This window comes from Leucoraja erinacea, chromosome 19 (genome assembly GCF_028641065.1).
Source record: "Leucoraja erinacea ecotype New England chromosome 19, Leri_hhj_1, whole genome shotgun sequence".
In the NCBI taxonomy this organism is placed as follows: Eukaryota; Metazoa; Chordata; class Chondrichthyes; order Rajiformes; family Rajidae; genus Leucoraja; species Leucoraja erinaceus.
Window position 1 is genome coordinate 31841002 of NC_073395.1, and position 27163 is coordinate 31868164.

The 27163-nt window shown below is 41.0% G+C and overlaps 1 protein-coding gene across 2 annotated transcripts in view; it reads right to left on the reverse strand.

The window, feature by feature from the left end:
- LOC129706449 (protein O-mannosyl-transferase TMTC2-like) overlaps positions 1 to 27163 on the reverse strand; it is a 172698-nt gene that overhangs the window by 51572 nt on the left and 93963 nt on the right. For both annotated transcript variants that reach the window (XM_055650758.1, XM_055650759.1), the window contains 4 exons: positions 20087 to 20909; positions 19866 to 19980; positions 6549 to 6634; positions 4659 to 4843 (listed from right to left, as the gene is read on the reverse strand). In XM_055650758.1, the coding sequence (XP_055506733.1) occupies positions 4659 to 4843; positions 6549 to 6634; positions 19866 to 19980; positions 20087 to 20909 (1209 nt within the window). The remainder of the gene's footprint in view (positions 1 to 4658; positions 4844 to 6548; positions 6635 to 19865; positions 19981 to 20086; positions 20910 to 27163) is intronic.

Sequence of the window (27163 nt, forward strand, 5' to 3'; positions counted from 1 at the left end):
CAGTACAATATGTACAAATATGATGTTATCCACAATGGGGCCAATAGCAAGAAGGCATATTATTATTTGAATGGCAAGAGATTTGATGCAATACCATCTAGATGTTCTTGAAAAGCACGATGAAAAAAGTGGTCAGGAATAGCATGATGTTAGAAGACAAATGGCATGTTGGTCTTCAAAGCAGAAGGATTGTATAGGGCCTTGTCTTGAGTAAGTGAGCAAGAATGGCCTTCTTATCTGAGGAAGGATATCTTGCAATGGAAGGTGTGCAGCAAAAGCACATATTAGACTCATCCATTACAGTTTAATAGAATGAGCAAAGACTAACTGAAACATATACAGGCAAAATGCAGGAAGGGTGTTCCCAGTAGGGATAAAATCCTGAGCCAGGTGACAGCCTAACGATATGCGGTAAGCTATTTAGGAATTTAAATTAGGGGAAATGTTTTCATCCAAAGAGTGATTATCCTGCGGAATTCTCTACATGGATGCCAATTGAGGCCAATGCATTAAATATATTGAAGGAATTAGCTAAGGGCTAAAAGGTTCAAGAGACATGGGGAGAAAGGAGGATTAGCATACTGATCCCTGTTTCTGATTTCTATGTTCTATGGGTTTAATCTGCCTCACTTGTAGCAAAACATACAGATCCCACGTTGACTTTATTAGCCACCATAGAACCCACAAAAATGGAATGAAACAATTCAACCATAATCCCTCAGAACTGTCCCAGAGGCAGGGAGCAAGAATGGGCTCACTAGGCCTCAACCCAAAACATCACATATCCATGTTCATACAGCCATAGTCATAGAGTCATACCGTGTGGAAACCAGGCCCTTCGGCCCAACTTGCCCACACCAATCAACATGACCCATCTACACTTGTCCCACTTCCCTATATTTGGCCCATATCCCCCTAAACTTGTCCTATCCATGTCTAATTGTTTCTTAAACATTATGATAGTCCCTGCCTCAACTACCTCCTCCAGCAGCTTGTTCCATACACCCACTACCCATTGTGTGAAAATGGTACCCCGCAGATTCCTATCAAATCATTCCTCATTTATCTTAAACCTATGCCCTCTGGTTCTCAAGAGACGCAGCTTGACCTGCTGAGTTGCTCCAGCAGTTTGTGTCTTTTTGTGTATTAACCAGCATCTGCAGTTCCTTGTTCCTTCACTCGGCCAAATGGCATTCCATGCTAATTCTATGATGACTTCAAGGTCATGCAAGGCAAGTTAATCCATCAACTATGAACCTTTCATCTTACACAATTTGTAACTAAAAGCCCAGTCAATGTCCAGTAAAAGTATTTAATCCATTCATTTTCTTAAATAATGTGGGGAAATGATTATGTATGTTATGTTGAGTTTTAGTACATAGTTATCTACCTTTCTATCTTTTGTGATTTCATAAGTATTTGGAGCATCTTCATTCTAAGTTGACTGGTTACCCAAAACACATGAGGAACTCACAAGGGGTGCCATGGTGGCGCAGTGGTAGAGTTGCTGCCTTACTGCACCAGAGACCGGGGTGCTCTCTGTACTGATTTGTACGTTCTCCCTGTGACTACGTGTTTTTTTTCCCCAGTGCTCCATTTTCCTCCCACACTCCAAAGACGTACAGTTTTGTAGGTTAATTAGCTTCAGTAAGAATTGTAAATTGTAGGAATTGTCCATAATGTGTGTCGGATAGTGTTAGCGTACGGGGTGACCTGTGGTCGACGTGGACTCAGTGGATGAAGGGCCTGCATCAGTGCTGTATTCATAAACTAAACTAAACTCATTCTCTTACCATCAAATCAACGATAATGCTAACTATTTTAAGATCCTCACCAGATTAACACAATCTTCATTTGCTCATGACATATCTTTGTTTTCTATCTACAGAGAGGATGACCTCTGAACCACAGAAAAAGTAAGCGGCCAGATCCAATATTTCATCCCTTGCATTTTCAACAAAGATCAGTGACATCCATTAACAGCTGGCCTGTGGTTCCCCCTCCAGCTGACATGCTCCAGTATGTATTCCAACCTCTGCCATGAATTTTGCTGTGCACTTTCAACTCACTCCAGTTCAAAAAATAGAATATTTAACTTTGCTCAGAAAACAGGAGGTGTTTCACTAGGTTTCTCGTGGATACCATTTATCTCTGATGGAAGTGAATGTCTTTTATGCCTCAGTCCAATAAACCTTTCATACTTTCTTTAATAATAATAACGGGCAGCACAGTAGCGCAGCGGTAGAGTTGCTGCCTTACAGCGAATGCAGCGCCGGAGACTTGGGTTCGATCCTGACAATGGGTGCTGTCTGTACAGAGTTTGTACTTTCTCCCCGTGATCTGCGTGGGTTTTCACCGAGATCTTCGGTTTCCTCTCACACTCCAAAGACGTACAGGTATGTAGGTTAATTGGCTTGGTTAATGTAAAAATTGTTCCTGGTGGGTAGTAAGATAGCGCTAATGTACGGGGATCGCTGGTCGGTGCAGATCCGGTGGGCCGAAAGGCCCTGTTTCCACGCTGTATCTCTAAACTAAACTAAACTCCAGTAGCTACCAAAGATAACCATACTTCATTTATTATCCTTCATTAAAGGAACACCATTGCCATGAACAAGATGAGCACATGTTGCCTGTCCGTAACTGTCCACAAGAAGGGAACAATGAGCAGGCTTCGTCAAAGGCTGCTGAGCTTCTGGTTAACGGACTCACCACATTTTATTTGCTCGGTACTTCAAGATTTACATGCAGTGACAATGAAGGAAAAATAGAATGAATGAATGAATGACAAAGGGTAAAGCGATGGGCATCCATTGAACCTACTCCCTCATTTGGCCTTTTTCAAAAGAATGATTTGTTTCCAATAGTTGTAATGTTGCTAGGCAAAGGTTGGCAGACTGCAGAAGCAAGCTAGGTATATGAAGTTAAGAATTGGAGTGGACAATGCCTGCGGAATTTCACTTCATTGTGCAACATTGAAATGTGCTGCATGATTGAATCTCTAAGACAAAAATGCCATTGATAATCCAAATCGGAGGATGACTGTGGTTTTCCTTTTAAGAGCATGCTAGAGGTGACATTCCAATGCAGAGAGGGGCAGAGAGCCAGATTTGACAGATGGTGTACAACACCATCTCAGTGCTCAGATGAATGTGTCTGCAGACCCAGCAAACCATCACTAGCAGAGGCAGGTTTACATTTGTGTAGGAAGGAACTGCAGATGCTGGTTTAAACCGAAGATAGGCACAAAAAGTTGGAGTAACAGAGCAGGGTCAGGCAGCGTCTCTGGAGAAAAGGAATAGGTGACGTTTCAGGTTGAGACCCTTCTTCAGACTGAGAGTCAGGGGAAATGGAAACGAGAGACGTTGCATAGAACAGATGAATGAGAGATATGCAGAAAGCACCGATAATCAAGGAAAGGTGGAGCCCACAATGGTCCATTGTTGGCTGTGGGGTAAGTGATCACGTTATTCTATTTTGTTACAATTTAATTGAAAAATCCATGGAGACTGGCACTGTACACCAGTTTCAGGTGGGTTCACTTTAAGTAAAAGAGATCCCTGATGTCAGCTCTTCCTCAACGCCTCTAGTCACCACCGCAACTGTGATCCCACTACACCCACCCCCACCCTACAGCAACTCGCTACCCCTGTTATGCGAGTTCATCACAGCCATAACTACACCTCCCACCAGCAACCAATCATGATCAAACCTTTCCCCATGTCCCAACCCTATCCGTGAGCTCCCTGTCACCCCTACCCAACAGATCCTTGCCAACTCATCCTTCCTAACTGCACTCCATTCACTTTAATGACTCATCACCTGTGATCCATTATCTGTATTTTTCCACCTCGTCATAGTCATTAAGTGTCGAAACTGCCCTTCGCCCAACTTGGCCCCACCGACCAGCATGTCCCATCTACTTGAGTCCAACTTGCCTACATTTGGCCCATGTCCTTCTAAACCTGTCCTATCCATGTACCCGTCTAATTGCTTCTTAAACGTTGCAATAGCCCTACCACAACTACCTCCTCCGGCAGTTTGTTCCACTCGCCCACCACCCTTTGTGTGAAAAGGTTACCACTCAGATTCCTATAAAATCTTTCCCCCCCCATCCACTTTAAACCTGGGGCCAAGGAAAGAGCGTTGACGTCGCGGCCCTGTTTCCACCAATCTTTCCGCCATCACACACAAGAAGCATAAGAAGCGACAAGACAGACACCATTGTATACAGATGCCGAGAAGTGTGTTCAGCTCTGGCTGAAAAACCTCTAATCTTGTGTGTGGACTCGATAAAAACCTTAAACCTCTCCTCTCATGTTTTCGATTCCCCTGCTCTGGGCAAGAGCCTCTGTGCATCAGGCTCTCATGATGTTGTACACTTGTTCCGCCATTGCAAAGCAAGTGAAGAAAATGCCTTTCAGCTTGTGAAATATGCAAGCCATTTGCTGTTGTGGGCATCATGTAGGACTACATGAATAGCAGTAGACACTCAAGAAGACATATATTTTACTTGGCATATGCCATACATTTAAAGCGCCAACAAAGTTCTGGTAACGATCTACTTTAATGCCTGGATAGGCTCCAATGACTTGACCACTCAAGTTGCAATAAATCTTGCACACTTTCAGTTACAGTTGTGCATCTTACTCTGCTCCTACCTCATGTTGGCCTTGTTCATGCAGAAGCTTGCCTAAGTTGTATAAGCAGCTCGTTACTGAACTCCTGTGAGTGTGAGGATCTTTGAGGTTTTCATCTGAAATGTCAGCACATATAACAAAGGTTCTCTTTGCCTCTTCTAACCGGCCCTGGTTCATTAAAATAATCCCAGTGTTCAAATAGGCAGCTGCAAAAAAAAAAAAAAAGAAGAAAGAATAAACAATTTCCATAAATATTAATTAAACACAAGGGATATGATCCCTTTCTCCATATATTCCAATATCTTTTGTCACAGTCATCTAAAATGTCTATAGTCAACCATTGAAAAAAATGCTGTGGACTACCATCAAGTTAATGTGTGTATCAAACACAAAGTTAAATGGTCCCATTGTTTAAGCAATCATTTGTTTCAATTCAACAACTGGTATGTAATGGTAGAGAGTTGCAAGAATGTCATTTGAAGTGGCTAACAACTCTTACATAAAACATGTTTCTGCAAAATCATGTGCATTTTATTCGCTTACATATTTATATTTGCAGATCAGTATTTCCCAAACACTGTGGGTACGTAGCTGCTTAAGAAGGAACTGCAGATGCTGGAAAATCGAAGGTAGACAAAAGTGCTGGAGAAACTCAGCGGGTGCAGCAGCATCTATGGAGCGAAGGAAATAGGCAACGTTTCGGGCCGATATCCTTCTTCAGGCTGATTTAGATTGGGGGGGAAGGGGGAAGAAGAAAGGAAAAGGAGGACCCAGAGGGCTGAGGGAGAACTGTGATCCCACATAAGGGGAGGAGACAGTGAGGACTACCTGAAATTGGAGGTCAATGTTCATACAGCTGGGGTATAAACTGCCCAAGCGAAATATGAGGTGCTGCTCCTCCAATTTACAGTGGTCCTTACTCAGTGGGCCATGGAGGAGGCCCAGGACAGAAAGGTTGGAAGTAACTTTGCCTGGATTCAACCAAATGCATTTATCATCTTTCCATGGAAATTCATGGCTCTCTTCTATCTATGGTTAAACCAGGAACTTATTGCAATTGATGTGCAGGGTAAATCCATGCCCTTCTATTTTAAGGCAACAAACGTTGGCAGCATGGTGGCGCAGCGGCAGAGTTGCTGCCTAACAGCGCCAGAGACCCGGGTTCAATGCTGACAATGGTTGCTGTCTGTACAGAGTTTGTACGTTCTCCTCGTTGCTGTATGGGTTATCTCCAGGTGCTCCAGTTTACTCCCACACTACAAAGACGTACAGGTTTGTAGGGTAATTGGCTTCGGAAAAAAATGTTAATTACCCCTAGTGTGTAGGATAGTGTACGGGGATCGCTGGTCAGTATAGACTCAGTGGGCCGAAGGGCCTGTTTCCAAGCTGTAGCTCTGAACTAAACTAAACTAAACATTGGTGCACAATTTGCACAATGCCATTGCAATATCAGATGAAATGTATATCTCAAAATAAATAGAGCTATCCAATTAGGAGTGGTTTATGCCGATCCTTGTCATTTTAACTTCAGTCTGTAGTTTTGAGCAGAAACATATGGAAGAATCAAACATCAATGAACCAGCACTATTTTTAAATAAATAAAATAATTGGCAACAAAAAAACATATTTTGCTAATTGGGTGTAATCAGTCTTTCATCACTGTTGTGAAATCAAGTTTTCATCACTATTATGGCAAAGAGAAATGGCCATAAATTACCATACATGACACTTTAATTGGTTCAACATAATGATCATTGACCAACTCACATTTGGTTTGTTTTAAAATAGTACCCCAAATCTGGATAACGGTGCTTTACTTTCAATGGAAAAAAAAGTATGACTAATTAGCTATTTTGAAAAGCAAAAATAAAACCTATTTAATGTTTTCCACAAAGTTAGACGGGTACTTACATGCCAGCGTGGGTCTACTACCAATGGCCAATTTATAGTAATGTAGTGCTTCTGTGAACCGGTCATTTTCCTGCAGGAGCAGCCCTCTGATATTTAAAACAAAATGCAAAGTATTCACTACAATGGCCAAGGGTTTCCTGAAATAAAAGTGTGCTGAAACAATGAGCATATTAGCTGGAGAAAGGCAGGGTTAAAGACAAACGTTGCATGGATGAAACATTGCCAGAATTATTCAAAATTGATGAAAGCAGCATTTCCATTTTTTTTCCCCAAACTGGGTTCTCAAATTCAACAACAGAAACACAGTTCCTGGTTACGTATGCAATGATTTCTCTGGAGAGTATTTGAAGAGCATACTCTTCCTCTGCCTCCGGGTTGTCTCTTCTCATCATGTTGAAAGATTCTTACGATCAGTGTTCCCCAGAGCCTTGTGCCCATGTTTCTGAATTTGAATGGTACAGGGCTCAAACAACTGAGTCACTTTTCTTGAAATATGCCTGCCGCCCAATGTCTCATTACATTTTTTTTTACTGAAATGGCACTTTGTTTGCTTTTGTTTTAAAAGATACTAGACCAAGTGCAGACCCGTTGGGTCTGCTCCCCCAATGGTGTGATCCCCCAACCCAATATTCCACCATGCACCCGTCTCGTCCAATGGAACTGAAGCCGTTCTCAAAAGTAAGATTCCACCACTGCCCTGCCTCTTTAAAAAAAAATCCCTGCCTGCTGCAGCAGTGAAAAGTTCAGTGTTCCTGTCTTGCAACATTGTTTCGAAGTGTGTTGGAAGCTGAGGAAGGAGCAGCCGTCAACGAATCAAAAGGCAGGAAGGGATCCGTACTGCAGGCGGACGGATTTGAGTTTTATATATATATATAGATTAGGCACCTTCTGTCAAATCCATGTAGTTAACATTTTTGAAGAATAACTTCCAAGGTTACCTCTGAATCTTATTTTGTTTGATGGGGCAATTTTAGAATTTAGAAACTGCCCCGTTACTCCGACCAACCGATCACACTAGTTCTATGTTATCCCACTTTTGCATCATACACACTAGGAGCAATTTACAGAGATAACTAAGCTACATCTTTGGAATGTGCGAGGAAGCCGGAGCACCCGGAGTAAACCCACATGGTCATAGGGAGAACAAACAAACTCTACACAAACAGCACCCATAGTCAGGATCGAACCCGGATCGCTGGCGCTGTGAGGCAGGAGTTTCATTGCTGCGCCACTGTGCCATTGTGCCAAAGCAGAGAACCATCAATTGGCTTCCGGTAAGATTGATGTTACCAGGGAAGTGAATATAAAAACATTGTCAGCAAGTCCCAGACATGCCCAAAGATGCCAACCACTTTGGGCAATTCAGGATCTTTATTGAAGCGGGCAACAGCTATTTATATTGGAGGCACTTAGGGTCGGAAAAGCTATGGACAAAAAAATATATAACAGATATAAATTACTTTTGCTTTCTTCACAAATAATTTTTCAGGCTATCCTTACACTCGCTGTAACCCTCCAATGTCTGCCACTGTTTGACAAATCTTTGAAAGGGCACTGCAAAAATGCCATGGAGAAAAGAATTCCATTCAAGGAAAATAGAAGTCCTTCCTATAGATTTAAATTATTGGGTATTTTAAAATCCTTTTTTTAATTTTGCAATTATCCTCGTCCTAGATCCTTTCATGGTAGTCTTGCTTGAAGCAATACTGATACAAAGGAACACCAGACCATTTTATTGTACTTTCTTTTAAATGCAAATGTGTACCACTGTATACAATGAACTACACATTACTCTAATTGTACAAAGTTCAAGTGCACAACTCCTGGGTCAGGAACAGCAGGGCTTCCTCGTGCTCAAATGCAAGCTCCGGAATATAGCTGTCAAGTGGATTTGCAGCAAAAATAAGAAAGAGTTGCTGGAAGTAAACTTTCAACATGTGCCGTCCTGTCATTGAGTAACATTGGGCTCCAGGATTCTTTGTCAAAGTCACACACAAGGACCAGAGCAAATGCCAACATCCAATGTTAACTAGTATTTGGAATGGGCAACATGAAGATCAAAAGAGCCTGAGTCCACTATCATTCCATAGATGGAGTATCCAACTCCCAACTGATGGAGAAACAGAGATGACAGATCTTTAGGAGGGATAAGACAGGAAACCTGAGACCCCTAATCTGATCAGTCACTACCTTAATGAATGACTGAGCGGGTTCAAGGGGCCATGTCGGCTTTTCTTGCTATTTCTTATGTTCTTATCAACTGTAAGAGACACGGATTGAAAGAACACATGTCTGTGCATAAAGGGATCGATTACACTGATTGCAGCTGTGATAAGGTGCATATGTCAGCTTCCCTGCTTTGACCTGACTGACCTGCTGAGCTTCTCCGGCAATGTGGTTCCTGTTTTCTTTACAGATTCCAAGCATCTATGTGGCTTTTATCTCACTTCTTGTTTCTACCATGATTGCCTTGAAGGAAGGGAGACAAGTGTTGTTGCAAATCTGCAACTTTCTCTGGTAAAATAATAACGTGAACAGTTTTAGTATTAATTTATCCTGAGCTCGGGAGGACGGTAACAATGCACTCTGATATTAGATCATTCATTGAAAATCCCCACAAAAATTGCAAATGCTAAGAGTCTGAAATAAAAAACATTAGTTGAAACAGCGACAGGTCAGAGAATGTACTTAAGATAGACACAAAATGCTGTAGTAGGACAGGCAGCATTTCTGGGTAGAAGGAACGGGTGACGTTTTGGGTTGTGACCCTTCTTCAGACCCTTCTCTCCAAAGATGCTGCCTGTCCCGCTGAATTACTCCAGCATTTTGTGTCTATCTTTGGTGTCAACCGGCATCTGCAGTCCCTTTCTACAGAGAATGTACTTGGTTGTGCAGTTCAAGATGGCATCAGGAGTTCCAGATGTCTGTTGCTTTCGTGGTGCATGCCCAAGACCACACTTTTTTAGTTATTTCATTGTGAGCTTGTAACTCCTTCCTCTTGCAGGAAAGGGAGAGATAAGCGAGTTGATCTTGGGACAGGGTTACTTCAAGATGACACATCTGATCATGAATGTTCAGAAGCAAGTTAACCCTGGATGTCTGAGGGTATCATTGGTAATACACCAGCCAGATTGCCTCCTTACTTCTTCATGACATAGACGGAGGCCATTCAGTGGCTGAAAATGTTTGTGCGCAATCGGAGTTACGGATTCTTCTTTCATTTATTTTATGAGATCTGGGCACCCGAGGCAAGACCTGTAGTTATTGTTCATCTCCAGTTGGCTGTGGACTTTGTGGCTTGTTAGATCAAATAAGAGTCAACCATGTAAGTGGGTCTGAACTCAAATAGATACCTGGTATGAGACGCAGATGAGTTGTTATAACAATCTAACAATCCATCATTGCTTAGTCAATTTCCTTATTTAAAATTACAGGTTTATTAACTGAATTGTTGTGGTAGTAATCAAACTGAGGTTTGGGGTAGTAATCAAACTGAGGTTTGTGGTAGTAATCAAACTGAGGTTTGTGAATCAATCAAACTTCGATTGAGGTTTAATCGAACTGTGAGGTTGTTTCACAGACGACCAGATATTTGTGAAAAAAACATGCTGGCAGAAGGTGGTGGATATAAAGAATACACGGCCTGGGGATGTGGTTAAAAGAGGTACTATAAAAACATTTGAAAGATATTCGGACAGGTATGTGGATAGGAAAGGTTTAGAGGAAATTACAGGCAGGTAGGACAAGTGTAGATGCAGTATCACAGTCAGCGTGGGCATGTTGGGCCAAAGTGCCTGTTTCCCTGCTGTATGACACTATGATTCCAGGGGCACCTAATTCCTGACAAGCCAAAGATAGGAAAATGATGTAGTAGCAGCGATCAGCGCCCCACTAAAATCCTTGAAATAAACAAAAACCTTATTTTTTATGTAAGGTTCACCTTCGGGATAAGTCCATGGGAGTTGTGGAATCTACACTGATACAACTCTTAAGTTTAGTTTAGTTTAGAGATACAGCACGGAAGCAGGCTCCTCAGCCCACCGAGTCTGTGCCAACCAGCGATCCCCATACACATGAACTATCCTACACACTAGGGATAATTTACAATCTTTACCAAAGCCATTTAACCTACAAACCCGCATGTCTTTGGACTGTGGTAGAAAACCGGAACACCCAGGGAAAACCCACTCGGTCACGGGGAAAAAGTGCAAACTCCACACAGTATTCATAATCAGAAACGAGCCCGAGTCTCTAGCGTTGTGAGGCAGCAACTCTAAGGGCTGCGCCACCGCGCCACCCCTAAGAACCAAGGGTAACTCTGCATTTCCAAGATGCTGGCTTTCGATAAGATATTAAATCAAAGCTTCTCTCTATCGCAGCCATTCATTCTAAAAAACATGATATTATTAAAACAAGAAAAATTGAATTCTTAGAGTGCGAGTATTTGTTTATCTACAAATAATAGAACGTAATTCAATGATATTTGCTTTTGGTTAAAAGTAATTAATATTTTTATAATGTGCTTTAGGAAAATGTTAGAAAGTTATAATAACGTATTCTATAATGCTTTTTTTTGTTCTGTTTTTCATTGGAATGTATTTAAATCAAAACTAAATATTAATTTCTTTATCCCAACATGAAAGTATCCCAAACCAAATGTTTGCTACTTTTGTTCGAAGCCCAGTTTATATTGAGCTTGTTATCAAACCAGGTAGCTGGACATACGTGGAAGCTTAGCTTGAACATGTCTTCCTTTTCCTTAAAATTATCCCTTCTCTTTTTCCACATCCATGAGGTTTCCCCCAAATTTTGAACTCTGGATCATCCCTTTATGTAACCACATCCCCACTGGCAGATATTTCTTGAGCTGCTGGAATCCAGAGTTCGAGAATTCCTTCCAAAAATGTGTCCCTGCCTTCCTACCATTCTGGGGGGTAGGTTACAAAACTAGTTACCCTATTTAACCATTATTCCAGGCACCCGAGTTTAAATCCAATCTAATTTTGGTAGCTAGAGAATTTAAATTGGAATAATTAAATAAAACCTGATATTTTAAATAGCAGAAGGTATAAACCCACAAGACATTCGTAAAAAATGTTTCACTAAAGTCCTTCAGTGAATTATGTCCTTCAGTGAATGAATGCCAGACCTGTCATTCTCACCTGGACTGTCCTAAATGTGGCCCTGGACCCATTAATATTGTTGAGTCTTAACTGCCTCCTAAATTAAAGAATAATTGAGTATGGACAATAAATGACAACATTACTAATGCAACAACCCATCATGCGATAAATTACAAAGATCCTCTCTGACAGTAAGATAGTGTGTAAATTAAGTCATCTATCCTAATAACTAGAGCCAGGTTGTTTACGCACTAAAAAATGCATTAAAAAAATTACAAAAAAGGCACAAAAAGGCTTTTATTGACCAAAAAAAGGCATAAAGCATTTATTTCCACCAGCAAAATATGGTTAAAAATAATAATATAAAGGTATACTGCATTAAATTACCAAAGTTGCCTGGTTGTACATAATTACTCGCATTTCTTTCAAATTATCTGGTGTTAAACTGTGTTGTCTATCAGACAGAATATTCTTCAGTTGTAAAAAAACTTCTTTCTACCCCAGCTGAGATCACTGGTGCATACCCGAAACAAGTTACCGACTCTATATTCATGTCGATATCTTGTGCATTACAACTACCTCTGAGAACTTTAGCTGTTTTGCATTTCTTCAAGATCTTTATTAGCTAAAATCACTCTCTCATATTTGTCTCGCCTATTAGGATCCATATTTTGTTGCTTGCAACTTCATCTCTAATTTTATGCACAACAATGTTGACGTTGCTGTCAACATAGTTTTTCCATAATGATGACTCGTTTGGTATATGTTCCTCTGTGTATTTCTCTAAAAAACCTCTGAGATTTGTTTTCCAATTTCCACAGTGGAATTCTAACATAAATGAATGCCTTGCACAATTCACTCGAACTCAGATTTGCGACTGGAGCCAGCAGTAAATGTAGTGAGGAACCAAGCTTGGGTATTTCGTTTGGGTAGTCTACACCCCAGCGGTATCAACGTTGACTTCGCTAATTTTAGATAGCCCTTGTCTATTCCCTCCTCACCCTCCCCCTCCCCAGCTCTCCTTCTGGTCTCCACCTCTTCCTTTCTTTTTCCTGCCGTCCCCCATCAGTCTGAAGATGAGTCTTGACCCGAAACGTCACCTATTTCTTCTCTCCATAGATGCTGCCTCACCCGCTGAGTTTCTCCAGCACTTTTTGTCTACCTTCGATTTTTCCAACATCTGCAGTTATTTCTTAAATAGATCTTGGAGAAGACTGAACCAGCGGGCAGCGGCACGAACGAATGAATGACCGATGGTGGCGCCCCGGGTTTCGCCCCGGTAGTGAAAGTTTTCTTGTAAGTTATACTATGTTAACATGTTAATAATAACATTAATATTAATGTGTTAACATAGAAAACGGCATTGTAATCACGGTACAAATAAAAAAAATATCACGACCTTTTAGGAAAACGGCAAAAAAAAGGCTGATTTAGACACGCGATCGTGAAAAAGGCATTAATTATCCTGGTGAAATCACCATAAAAGACATGAAAAGGCACATGGCATTGATTTATCCTGACCACTAATAACTATAAATTGGGTTGGCATCAATTGTTTTGACCTTGCTAATAATTCTGTGGAGTATTTTGGTACATTTTCGATGCATAAACAATGCTCTATAATTTTTTTTTTTTTAACTGCCAACTCACAACATGCAGTAATTGTGAAGAAGTAGAATCCTGACATCAAACATCACATATCCCCGTACTCCAGAGATGCTGCCTGTGCCGTTGAGTTACTCCAGCGCTTCCTGTCTTTTTTTCAACAACATGTGGTGGTGAATTTGTTTTCTTAATAAATGTGCTAACATATATTTTGAGTTTTGTGACACATATACCCAGAGAAACTGCTTAGAGAACTGAAGCCATCATGAGCTGATTGCTATCACGTTAAAACATCACTATATTTAGAGTCCGACAGTATTTAGTATGGTGGGATTTGTGTACCTGCAGTTTCATTGTTTATCATGACACAAAAGGTTAGTTTGCCTTTCAAAAAAATACCGTTATATTATACAAATAAGACTGTCAAATGACATGGAACTTCTGGAAATAGAGTGTTTTAGAGTGAAACACAAGCTTTTGAGTCTGTTCTTATCAGTAAAAACATGAAACAGGTGCAGAAGAGCAATCACCCCTCAAGCCTGCTCCACCATCCTATATAATTACGACTGCTCCAGGCTTGAATCCACATGACTTTCCCACCGCTTCCCCATGCCCTTTAACACCCTTGATTGTTGATTGTCTGACAATCTCCACCTCAACTATATTCAATGACGCCACCTCCACAGATTTCTGTGTTAGAAAATTCCAAAGGGTCTCGGGGACAGCAGGGTGGTTCAGCAATAGAGTTGCTGCCTTACAGCGTCACAGACACTGGTTCGATCCTGACTACGGGTCCTTGTCTGTATGGAGTTTGTATGTTCTCCCTGTGACCTGCGTGGGTTTCCTCCCACACTACAAAGACATACAGGTTTGTAGGTTAATTGGCTTTAGATAATTGTGAATTGTCTCTAGTGGGTGTAGGATAGTGTTAGTGTGCCAGCATCACTGATCGCTGTGGACTTGGTGGCCTGATGGGCCTGTTTCTGTGCTATATCTCTCAACTAAGCTAACTTCCTGGGAGAAATCAATTTCCTCATTTCCATCCTAAATATTTGAGCTCTGATTTTCAAAGGATGATCCCAAGTTCTCGATAATCCCACAAAACTGTGGCGCCGTGGCACAGTGGTAGAGTTGCTGCCTTACGGCACTTGCAGCGCCAGAGATCCGGGATCAATCCAGACTACAGCTGCTGTCTGTGTGGAGTTTGTACGTTCTCCCCATGACCAGCTTGGGCTTTATCCAAGATCTTCGGTTTCCTCCCACACTGTAAAGACGTACAGGTTTGTAGATTAATTGACTTGGTCTAATTGTAAATTGTCCCTTGTGTGTGTAGGATAGTGTTAATCTGCGGGGATCACCGGTCGGCATAGACTCAGTGGGCCGTCGGGCCTGTTTCCGTGTTGTATCTCTAAACTCAACTAAATTAAACTAAGGGGAAATATCCTCTCAGCAACCACCCATCAATCCCCTCAGAAATATCATTCTTCTAAATTCCACTCATAATAGGCTCAGCCTTTCTTCACACATTGGAGCTTGTTGACTTGGGATTCAATCTAATGATACATATTTGGCATTACCGATAGCTGTTCAACATTATGAAGCCAATAGGACAACATGTTAATGAATATCTAGCTTGTAATTTGATATTTGAGCATATCTGGGCAGGAAACTAATAGCCTAATTAATATCTGCTGTGCCTTTTCTGCTTGCTAGAGCATTCTTCATCCTTGTGGATCTCCAGAAAACCAGGAAAAGATACATTTGCAAAACGTGAATAGATAACTTACTGTCAAGAATGACTAATCAAAACAAGAAATGAGAGCAGAGTCTGTGCACAGTGGGAAACGTATTCAAAATCAAAGATAGAAATGCCGAAAATCAATGAGAGAGAAGTGTTATATTAAAAAACAGCAGGTTCTTCAAAGTAGCACGAATGGATTGAGAGGTATGGGTTAATGGAGCAAAGTGATCAGAGAGATGAGATCTATTTATTTTCAGAGGAGTTACTGTTGATGGACAGCAGAGGTGTCTGCACTCAGGAAAGTCTGTGACCCTGATACTTAAATTTACAGTTTCAGGGCTGTGTTTTCTGATTACTTTAGCAGCTCTTACATCTTATTGATTGCTGATATAATGTAAGGTAAACATCAGACCATCAGAAAATCAGTACAAGGATTACTTACATTTGCTTTGTTTTGTTTAATTTAGAGATACAGCGTGGAAACAGACTCTTTGGCCCACGGAGTCTGCACCAACCAGCGATCCCCACACATTAACACTACCCTACACACACTAGGGACAATTTTACCTTTATACATTTCTACCAAGCCAATTAACCTACAAATCTGTACGTCTTTGGAGTGTGGGAGAAAACCAAAGATCTCGGAGAAACACACACGCAGGTCATGGGGAGAACGTAAATCTCCGTACAGACAAGCACCCATAATCAGGATTGAACCCAGACCTCTGCATCTACCGTTACGCCACCGGTCCGCTACTTGCATTTGTGTTCAGATCTTTTCCACAGATACACTAATTCTTTCAACATGATAATACATCATTCATTGTTCATTTATCATTGAAAATAGAATGATACATTATTGCACTAATTATAATAAACTGCAATGATAGTAACTAACATTTTTCTGAATAGGTGTCCAATGTTCAATAGAATATCACAACAAGCTCGTATTATCGTGCCATAACCTGGTTTAAATAAGGAATACAGTAACTAATGATTGAAGTGGTTAAAATATGGAACCTACTACTTTCTGGATTAGTTGAGGTGGTTAACATTGAAGGATTTAGCGGGCAGTTGGATAAATACATGAGAAAAATGGTAATTAAGATTACTTAGAATGGGAGGAAGCTCATATAGACCAATAAATTTGCTGCTGTAAACATTACAATACTTTAATTATTCTATTAATTAAATATCAGGCTATATCACAAAATTTACCATGTAACTAAAGGTGTGGTGAAATAAGGTTAATGACATGTTAATTTGTTTAATTACGTTGTGATTAAGTACTTGAATAATCTTGTCAATAATATGTAACTCTAATAAACCACACCTTGTAATGAGTTGTGGGATCGAGGCATTTAGTCTACAAACTACAGAACACAATGCAATTTTGCTGCAGTTTCTCAGTATTAATCATTTCCGTATTCAGGAAACAATACAATATCTGGATTTGTTATTAAAGAAATATAATCTGTTATGTTTCCTCAGTTTATAAATAGATGATGTAGTTGAGCAGCACAACATAATAGATAGAAAATTCCAATCCCTGTAGCCAGCTCACAGCAATTATGCCCTTCCTGGCTGTTGTCTAAATGACATAGTCTAAATGCATGTAAGTGTATTCACATTTATTTTTTTATCACAGTTGAAAACCCACAATTTGCACCAATAATCAACTGTGCCCAGAAATACATAAGACTGGAAAAAATGCATGCACCATGCATTCCTTTTTGTGATTTTAGTATGGTTTCAGTAGAGAGAGATTAATTTTAATTCTAGGTTTCTGTAGAACTGACAGCATTCCCGATTTCATTTATAGAACTGTGAAAAGCTGCAGAATCTTTAGTATGCAGTCAGTGCAAAGGGCTGCAAATGATTAATATGTTCGGACTGGTAACCAGGGGCAAATAGTACCGTTGCTATGTCAGTGCTGGGGTTAATAGCCATACACTTTGATTTGACCTGAATCATTTGTATCTATTTTAAGTACATAGGCAGATGGAGAAACTTTCTTGTAGTTGGATAATCTAGAACAATTTCCGTGAGACCTGTAGTGGTACGTAGGAGATTAGTAATTTGTGTTGTGAACATTAGAAATCAGGAGGGGGAAATCTGAAAGCTCAGGTGAGATGAGAGGCCACCTCCTTAAGATGCAGATGAATGAAGGAGCAATGACAAAGAATATGCATGGAGAGGCACAGGAGGTCATGGTTCAGGGGAACGCATTGGTTCACATTTCTCTGGGAGAAAAGGGTGAAATGGCGGAAACAGATGACATCCGAATCCTTGCAACGAATGTGGGTGTGTGTGCGCATATGGAGTTACAAGCAAAATGTGTAAAGGAACTGAAGATGCTGGTTTGCACCAAAGATAGACACAAAATGCTGTAGTAACTCAGCAGGTCAGCCAGCATCTCTGGAGCAAAGGAATACATGATGTTTCGGGTCGAGAAGTCTGAAGAAGGGTCTCGACCCGCAACGTCACCTATTCCTTTTCTCCAGAGATGCTGTTTGACCCGCTGAGCTACTCCAGCATTTTGTGTCCATCTTTGGATTTGCAAGCATGTGTTTGTACATACGGTGTGTGAGTGAGTACAAGAATGAGCGAGTGAGAGGATATGTGTATGTTGGAGCGTGTGTATGTGTGAGTTTGGATGAGTTTATGCATGAGTGCAGGTGTAATCCATTTTATCAATACCAATCCCACTGAATGCACATCAATCTGAATCAGTATGTTCCCTGACCAATGCCTCACAGCTGGATGAGAAAAGGCAACTTTAATGTAAGATATAGCAAACAAATATTGGATTTTCAGCTCTCTGGCATGGCATCGTTGAATTCAGCTAGGATAGACAAGACTTATTTCGGCTAACACACAAAAAATAAAATTAATAAATTTAGGTCACATTGCCCTTAAACTCAAACTGAGAGTACAATCCTTCTTGGTCAATTATACCAGATGCCAGTGGCGAATCTTCATAGCTTATATTGTGCAGTCGGCACCAGCATATTTAGTCCACATTAAAGCGACAATATAATTTTTTTTTGATTGTTGCTATTTAAATCCATTTATAATTTTTGAAAGCAGATGGAATGAACATAACAGAAAATGAAAGAGGACTTGAAAAAAAATGTCTCCAACAGAATTGAATGAAATGATCAGTGTTAGATTTATTTACCCTGTATTTACATTACATATTAAGAAGGTCAATAGAGGAGAACATAGGTTTGAAAGTGCTGACAATGCACAACACATACATCAATATCAGTGCGATTCGTTTTATCGAAGGCATGAGATCTCTCAGTCACTGACTAACTTGTTGTACAATTCAAGGCCATTGCAAAAGTGAAATATGATCATATTTGCTGACAGCCATAGCCACAAGTATACTAAGATCTTACAGACACTGCCTGGCTGTGATGAAGAGAAGCCCACTTCTGAGGAACAGCATCTCATATTTTGCTTGGGCAGCTTACAACCTAGTGGTATGAATATTGATTTATCTAACTGAAAGAAACCCCTGCATTCACCCTCCCTCCAACCCTCCCCCACCCAAGTCGCTCCAGCTTCTCTTTTCCACCTAACAAACAGCAAACAATGGCCTGGTTCCTTCATCATCGTTACTTTTTTGCATATCTTTCATTCATTGTTCTATATCTCTTTACATCATCGTCTATATCTCTCATTTCCCTTTCCCGTGACTTTCAGTCTGAAGAAGGGTCTCGACCCAAAACGTCACCCATTCCCTCTCCCCAGAGATGCTGCCTGTCCCTCTGAGTTACTCCAGCTCTTTGTGTCTACCTTCAGCCCAAGAAGCAAGTTGGCCTGTATTGTTACAAAGCAAAGAACACTGAGAAACCACAGCAGGAGTAAGTCCTGCATGACAGATCCCCATCTAACCAAAGAGTGCTTTGTAAAGGGCCTGTCCCACCAGCATGCAATAGCATGCGTCTAGCGCAACCAAACGTGGTTGCTTGAGGCATATAGCCTTGTAGGGCCAGTCCCACTTCGATCGACGGAGGCGGATGGAGTTGTGCGGGGCTGGTCCCGACATAATGCGGGGCTCTAAAAATCTTGCACGGTCTGAAAATCCCGCACAACAACGGCCTGTCGGCCCGCAGCCGCATTGAGGCCGTATGCAGCGCCTCGACGGGCGTATGCAGCGTCTTGACGTCGTACGCAGCGTCTTGACGTCATACGCCTAGCACATGGCGTTGCGCGATGACGTCACTGCCCGGCGTGCCGTTGCATGATGACGTCACCGCCCGACGTCCAAATTCAGTCGGCCCGCCCCCTGCCCAGCTGATTGGTGAGTTTGATGTCGGGACCAGCCCCGCACAACTCCATAAGACTCCGCGTTCGAATTGGGACCGGCCCTGCGAGGCCTTACGCCTGAAGCGACCACTTTCGGTCGCGCTGGATGCATGCAATCGCATGCTGGTGGGACAGGCCCTTTACTGCATGCACCTCACTGTAAAAGGAGTAAGGGTCTCTTTTACATTTATACTTTGCTCATTGCAAACTTAGTTTCACAGATGGTACCTTTGCTCTCATTGCAACCTTAACTGCAAAAGCACCGCGTGCCAATCACAAGCGTCATTTGAGGTTTTAATAAACTAATAAAGTAGTTGAATTTGTTTCTGTTTAATCGATGAAGAAATGCTGCTTTCTGGCCAGGATAGGGGAGGGGGGGAAGGGAAGGATTAATTAAACACTGCTACAGCGATTCATTGTACCAGTAAACAATATCTGTGTCACAAAAATAGATCAATAGTTCCTTTTATTGCAACTTTTATAATTGACCTGGTTAGGAAAAAGGCCAGCTGTTGAGTCATGCATACTTACAAATTATAAAGCATATCAGCCATGTTGCTACGATAGTACAAGGCATTTCTATAGGCCTTTTCAGCTTCCAAAACTTTCCCTTGGCTTTTCAGAACATTCCCAAGGTTACCCCATGCTGCCAGGAAAAGAAAGCAGTTGTTCAAGTTGTTGCTTGAATTTGTTCAAATGAGACACTTCATCTTAACATCAAGATCCATTATTTAAGATCAAAATGTGATTACCTTTGGCTGGGTTCACCTTTATTCCTGATCTATACAACATTTCCTCATCATGCCAGTCTCTGTTCCTTGTTATGGTTTTCAACCCATATAAAATGATTAAAGCAATGGCTGCATATAAGATCATGCTCTTAAAGATTCTCTTCTTCATTCTGAGAGAGAGGGTCCTAATGCCCAACGTTACTAGTAAACAGAATCCCATGCTTGGAATGTAAAGGATTCGCTCTGCGATCACAAATCCAACGTAAAAGAAAAGATTCGTAGCGGGCAAGAATGGCACGATAAGCAGCGATAAGGAGAAAATTAATATGTTCTGAGCCGTCGGTGGCCCCTGAATTAAATCGCTCTTGAAAAAGTGGTCAGTTCGTTGTAGAAAATAAAAACCCTGTTCGTTGTTCCCATGCTCCATTGTTGAGTGGCAGCTGTGCCCATTTGTATTCTGTTTGCCATTCATCACTGTTTTTCCATTGCATGCCCTGTCATTTGGAGAACCCTTCAGGCTGGTATGGGTGAGCAGCAGTAACACAACAAACAATGCCAAAGTGTGCAGGTTCCTCCAATCGCTGGCTGTTCTTATGAAAGGCACAGCATCCATTGACCAGTCAAAGCTCATAGTGTCGGGGCACAGCAGGAGCCAGAAGTTTGCTGCTGGCAAGTAATGAAAGGTCAAAGTGCGTGCCAGCAAGCTGTCCGAGTCTGCCGCCGGGTTGTCAGAGTTGGAGAAGCTCGGTGGCTTGTTCCCCATCCAGTACAAGCGAAGACCGAGTAAAGTGGCACCCCAGATAGCCAACAGTCCCACCCTGATCACAAGGGAAGCCAACTGCCTCTAAAAGAGAAAAGAGAGAGAAAAAAAAGCAGTTTTAGTTTTTTTAATTTTTTAAGTTTTACTTTTAGAGATACTGTGCGGAAACAGGCCCTTCGACCTACCAAGTCTGCACCAACCAGCGTTCCCCGCACCTTAACACTATCCTACACACACTAGGGGCAATTTACACTTATAACAAGCCAATTAACTTACAAACCTGTACGTCTTTAGAGTGCGGGAGGAAACCAAAGATCTCGGAGAAAACCCACATGGTCACGGGGAGAACGTACAAACTCCACACAGACAGCACCCGTAGTCGGGATCGAACGCGGGTCTCCGATGTGGCAAGCACTGCAAGGCAGCAACTCCACCGCTGCGCCACCGTGCCGCCCATAATTAGGAGAGAAAGTACCTAAATGAAGCACTCAAGCATTATTCATAATTTTGCCACTCGGAGGAAAGAAATCCACAAGCAAACTCTAAAACCTATGATAATGACAAAGCAGGTTACTGACCAAATCTCCAAAAATGTACCTAGTACAGTAAACAAAAGTTAAGTTGGTGATTCTGCTCAGCAGTGTCTTGCTATAAAACTGCATTGTGCGCCAAGAAAATGAACTTTTGGTGACCTTCAAACTGATAAAAAGCCAGACAACTTGGAGAGCTTCAAAAATAGCACCCTTCAATAAAACATTGAAATGGTCACTGAAATATTCATTTTAATTCATCAAAATGTAAAACTACAAATGCAGCGAAGCTGAGATAAAATCAGTAATTGGTGGAAGGCCATTGGGTAATTATTCATACGTATATTTATTTTGACACTAAACACTGAGAAGAAAATTAGTTAGAAGCAACATATTAAGGAAATCACAATACGTTAAATAATAAGGGTGAGAAATATCCTACAAGAAAGCTTTGCTTTTACTCTACAAATAAATTTAATGACTTACCGGATAATTTTATCTACTCTAAAATGCCTGTAATTTGTAGCTGTGACCTTTTAATGGCATAAATCTAGTTAATTGCAAACTACTTCATAAATATTAACTGTGAGATGCATGTACCTAATTGTACATTTGAAGAAATCAGGCATACTTGACTCAGGCCATGTGAATTCTACTCAAGCTGAGAAACACTCACAAAACATTTTTTGATGCCCTAGACATGATGATCTACCTCCCGAAAGTAGATCTTGCATGTAAGTGTTTCTTCAAGCAATTAATCCCAGCTAAAGAATTCTGCAATGCACTGTGTTTTATGTTGTTGGAGGTTAAATTAAAACAAAGGATAATATGGTGTTATTGGAAGCAACTATCCATTCTGTTACTGAGTTCACTTTATTTAAATGACATCACACAAACGTGACAAGATATTTCTAAATCCAAATATTGACTATTAGAAGGTACACAAAAATGTTGGAGAAACTCAGCGGGTGCAGCAGCATCTATGGTGCGAAGGAAATAGGTGATGTTTCGGGCCAAAACCTTTCTTCAGATATTCAGACTATTAGAGTCAGGAAGGCAGGTAAAACTTTGGTTAGAACACATTTGCAGTATTGTGTGCAATTCTGATTGCCCCATTGCACAGGAAGGATGTGGAGGCTTTGGAGAGTGTGGCTTTGGGCGGCAAAGTGGTGTGGCAGTATAGTTGCTGCCTTACAGTGCCAGAGACCCGAGTTCGATCCTGACTATGGGTGCTGTCTGTACTAAGTTTGTATGCTCTCCCTGGGAACGCTGGTTTTTCTCCAGCTGCTTCGGTTTCATCCCATGTTCTAAAGACATATAGGTTAATTGGTTTTGATAAAATTGTATATTGTTCATAGTGTGTTGGACAGTGTTAGTATGTATGGGTCATCGCTGGTTGGTGCAAACTTAGTGGCCTAATTCCATGCTGTATCTCACTCTCTAAAGTCCTTAGAGGGCAGAAAGTGTTAACCAGAATACAGCCTGGATAAGAGGGTATGAGCTAACAGCAGAGATTGGACTAACAGATTGTTTTCTCTTGAGTGTCAGAGGTTGAGTGGAGGCCAAATAGAAGTATTTAAAGTTATGCAAGGCATAAATAAGGTAGAAAGTCCGAATCTTTTTTCCTCAGGGTTAAAATGTCAAAGACCAGAGGGCATAATTTTAAAAGTCAGAGGTAGAAAGTCAAAAGGATTTACGCGAGGTATTTTTTTAGACAGAATGCGATGGAATGTCCCATCAAGGAAGGTGGTGGACACATAAACTATTGTGGCATTTAAGAGGCTTTTAGATAGGCACATGGATGTGCAGGGAATGGAGACATACGGAGAAGATTGGTTTAACTTGGCATCATGTTCAGCGCAAACACTATGGGCCAAAGGATCTGCTCCTGTGCTGTACTGCTCCATGTTCTAGGCTCAGTATGATATGAAAATGTAGACATTTTGTGCTAATTTCTACCAGTGGTAATTTGTACTCAATACATGTCCACTTCCCTCACTATCAGGGTCACTATCCGCCACAAGCACCTTAAGCAAGCAGAAATGAAATAAAAATGTCTCTGTTTAAAACAAATCAATTAATTAGCACTGCTGCTTTCCTTCCACATCCAGATGTGCTAGGAGGCTGGCTAATTAGCCTCTGTGAGATTGCCCTGGTGACGGTGGATGGTGGTCGAGCTGAGGAGGGGCTGTGCTGGGAGTGGAGGGGAAAGTAGATGAGCATTTGAGAGTGAGCAGTATATCAGGAAACCTGGTGCAATTGGAAAACCCTGACAGCCCGTTTGGACTCGATGAGTCTAGTGGCCTCGCTTTATGAAATGAGAAATGTTAACGCAAATCATAAAACGAGTGACAACAAATCAATAACCACTTTTCCAACTCTGCTTTCTATTGAGCGGAATGGAACACAATATCAGGCTGGATATAATAGGAGCTGGTGGTTCAGTGTCAATCACTTTGCATTAATGCTAAAGTTCAATCATTGCTCCAGTCCCAGAAACCTTCAAACCTGTTATCCTTGCACTATGAGGTTCAAAAATGCTATCCACGTTGGTGTCTGCTTTACAATGACTATTTACATCTTCTAATTGGAAATAGTTGGTGCAGCTGCAAGATTTTCACCTGTGCAGTATTTTCTTTACAATCTGGATTTAAATATCTCGCTAGAAAAATTGCAAGCGATTGCCCCCTCTGATTAGAAAAGCAAATCACTGAATCATCGAGGTGGATTTTACATAATGGTTGCACGCAGGGTTAGTTTAACTTCCCCAAATGAACACAGGGTTCTTCAAGATTTTGAATGGGAGGGGCGTTGCTTGAGGGGAATAATTACAATCATACATTGAAATATTTGCCGGGGCATTGTGAAATGTGCCCCCAGAGGCCTTTCTGCTCCAGCTGTGTGGATGGGCGAAACTGGGAACAACACAGACCCTTCATCGGAACACATGGCAGCAGTCAAGGCAACTCAGTAGCTGGCAATCTATAGATGGGGTAATCATCTTGCCAGAATAAATCTACATCAGCCTTGTCAGTGCAAACAAATACGATGGAGGAATTAAAAGTGTAACTTCTCTTTTCAATACTGAGCATTCTTGTGAAGGTACCGCCTTTTAAAATTGAATACTCCACTGCTGATCTTTGCAAGCTGGAAGAGTCGACAGAAATGATACAATTAAAACTACTTGGAATTAAAGATTTAAAATCAATCTTCAGTTAATTTTTGTTGTGCAACTTTAGAACTCACAAGTATAAGCTTGGAGGGGCTTTTTGGATCAAATATCATGATGGCATAGGACAGAATGTGTAGAGTACAGAATCTTAATCTCTTCCATTGATCATAGAGTTAGATTAGTTTACATTAACCTCTCCGTTAGACCTTCACTCACTCATTTCTTTTCTTTTTAGCTCAGTGAAATTTCAGTCCCATTGACAGTCAGGAAATGACTTGTCAGCCACAGCTTCTTCTTGGAACATTCACAATAATGTATAATAATATCTTGTACATGAAAACCAACAATGATTTATCTGATTCATGAAGGCCAAGTGTAAAAATAGAGCAAAAGATTACACAAACCTCAATTTGAATGACTTGACAAAGGCAGATCTAAACCAAATGTTGGTCAATTCAGACCGCAGCAATAGTGAATCCTTTGTATAGTGTCTTAGAATGTAAATGTCCTCAATGATATACACTTTTTTTATGTTCATAAGTTCCAGGAGTAAAATTAGGCCATTCAGCCCATCAAGCCTACTCTACCATTCAATCATGGCTGATCTATCTTTCCCTCTCAACCCCATTCTGCTGCATTCGCCCCATAGGCCCTGACACCTTTACTAATCAAGAATCTGTCATTCTCTGCCTTAAAAATATCCATTGACATGGCCTCCACAGCCATTGGTGGGAATGAATTCCACAGATTCACCACCCTATGACTAAAGAAATTCCTTCCCATCTCCTTTCTAAAGCTCCGTCCATTTATTCTGAGGAGATGGCCTCTGGTCCGAGACTCTCCCACCAGTGGAAACATCTTCTCCAAATTCACTCTATCCAGGCCTATTTTAATGTATATTCCCACCTTTATCCTTTATTTATACACCCAGAATTCTAATGAAACCTGAAAAAGTTCCCAAGGATGGAGGTCTTCGACTTTGCCGCACAAAAGTCTTGATGAACCTGATGAAATGCTATTAGAGTTTCCAGAACACAGGAAATAAATTGCACTGCTTCTTATATATTTAGAATGAAGTGACTGTAAGTGGTAGCCTTGCCCAGCTTGGCATTGTGTAAAAGTGTATGCATAACCTACATAAAACACAGCTGGTAGAGTTGCTGCCTCGCTGTGCCAGAGACCCAAGTTCGATATTAACCTTGGGTGCGTTCCATGTGGAGTTTGTACACTCATCCTGTGACTGCGTGGGTTTCCTTTGGGTGCTCTGGTTCCCTCCCACATCCCAAAGATGTGGCGTTTTTTAAGTTTATTGGCCTCTGTAAATTGTCACAAGTGTGCAAGGAGTAGATAAAAAAAGTGGGATAACATACGACGAGAGTGAATGGGTGATCAATGCTCCGCATGAAATCGATAGGTCTAAAGTCTTGTTTCCATACTATATCACTAGAAACTGATTGTTTTGTTTCTGAAAGTAAGCTTAGAGAATTTTAAAATTAGTGTAACGGAAAATAAGTGTGAAATGGCATTTTCAGTTTATTTGTGCAGGTCGGTTCAGGAACCTGATGGATGTAGGAAATATGCCATGGAATTTATCAAGCTTAAGAGTCATCAATCAATCAATCAATCAACCTTTATTGTCATCTTGCAAAGCAACAGTTGTACAGTGCAAAATGAGAAGACGTTTCCCAGAGAAACGAGTGTGGAAACAGGCCCTTCGGCCCAACTTGCCCACACTGGGCCAACATGTCCCAGCTACACTAATCCCACCTGCCAGCATTTGGTCCATATCCCTTCAAACCTATCCTATCCATGTAATTAATAAAAAGATTACGGTTAAACTATATGTGCAACATTTCCTCCCCATCCTAAACAAATCCCTTAATTCCCACTGTAAACAAGAACTTATTGATGTTATCTCTAGAAAACAGTTATCCAATGTCGATAATTGCAAACATTTATAGCACACTGAGTCAAGAAGTCTCTCATCACTGCAGTTCTAAGTGGCTAATCTTTGAAATCTTGATGTGAATTTCTTTATAATAGATCCAATAAATCAATCGCATAGCATCTTCTCTGTCAAGAAGTTTTATAAGATTTTTGAATTTCATCGAGCTCACTGTATTCTTCTGAACTCGGGAGAAAATAAACTCTTCTCAATCTCATACAATATATTGCTATCCCAAATAACAATCCAATAAACCTGAAAAGCAAGTATACACTTCCTTGCTTATGGAGTAAACAGATATACTGTATGGTTTCACCTCAGACCTGTGTAATTGTAGCAAGGCCTTATCTCACTCTTCTCTGATAATTCGCTATCCAATTATTCAGAAATCTTCAGGGGAAGGAGCTGCAGATGCTGGTTTAAACCAAAGATAGACACAAAATGCTGGAGTAACTCAGCAGGACAAGCAGCATCACTGGAGAGAAGGAATAGGTGACATTTCATGTTGAGACCCTTCTTCAGATTGAAAGTCATTTAGAATCTTTAACATGTTGCGAGATGTTACATGCCTGTACCTTTGTACCACATTTCTGATGGAGCTTTTATTTGACAATTTGGAACGTGTTCTTTAACACCGTCTCTCTATCTAGAAATCTTGATGGTTCAGCTCACTTATGCCCACTTCCCTTTA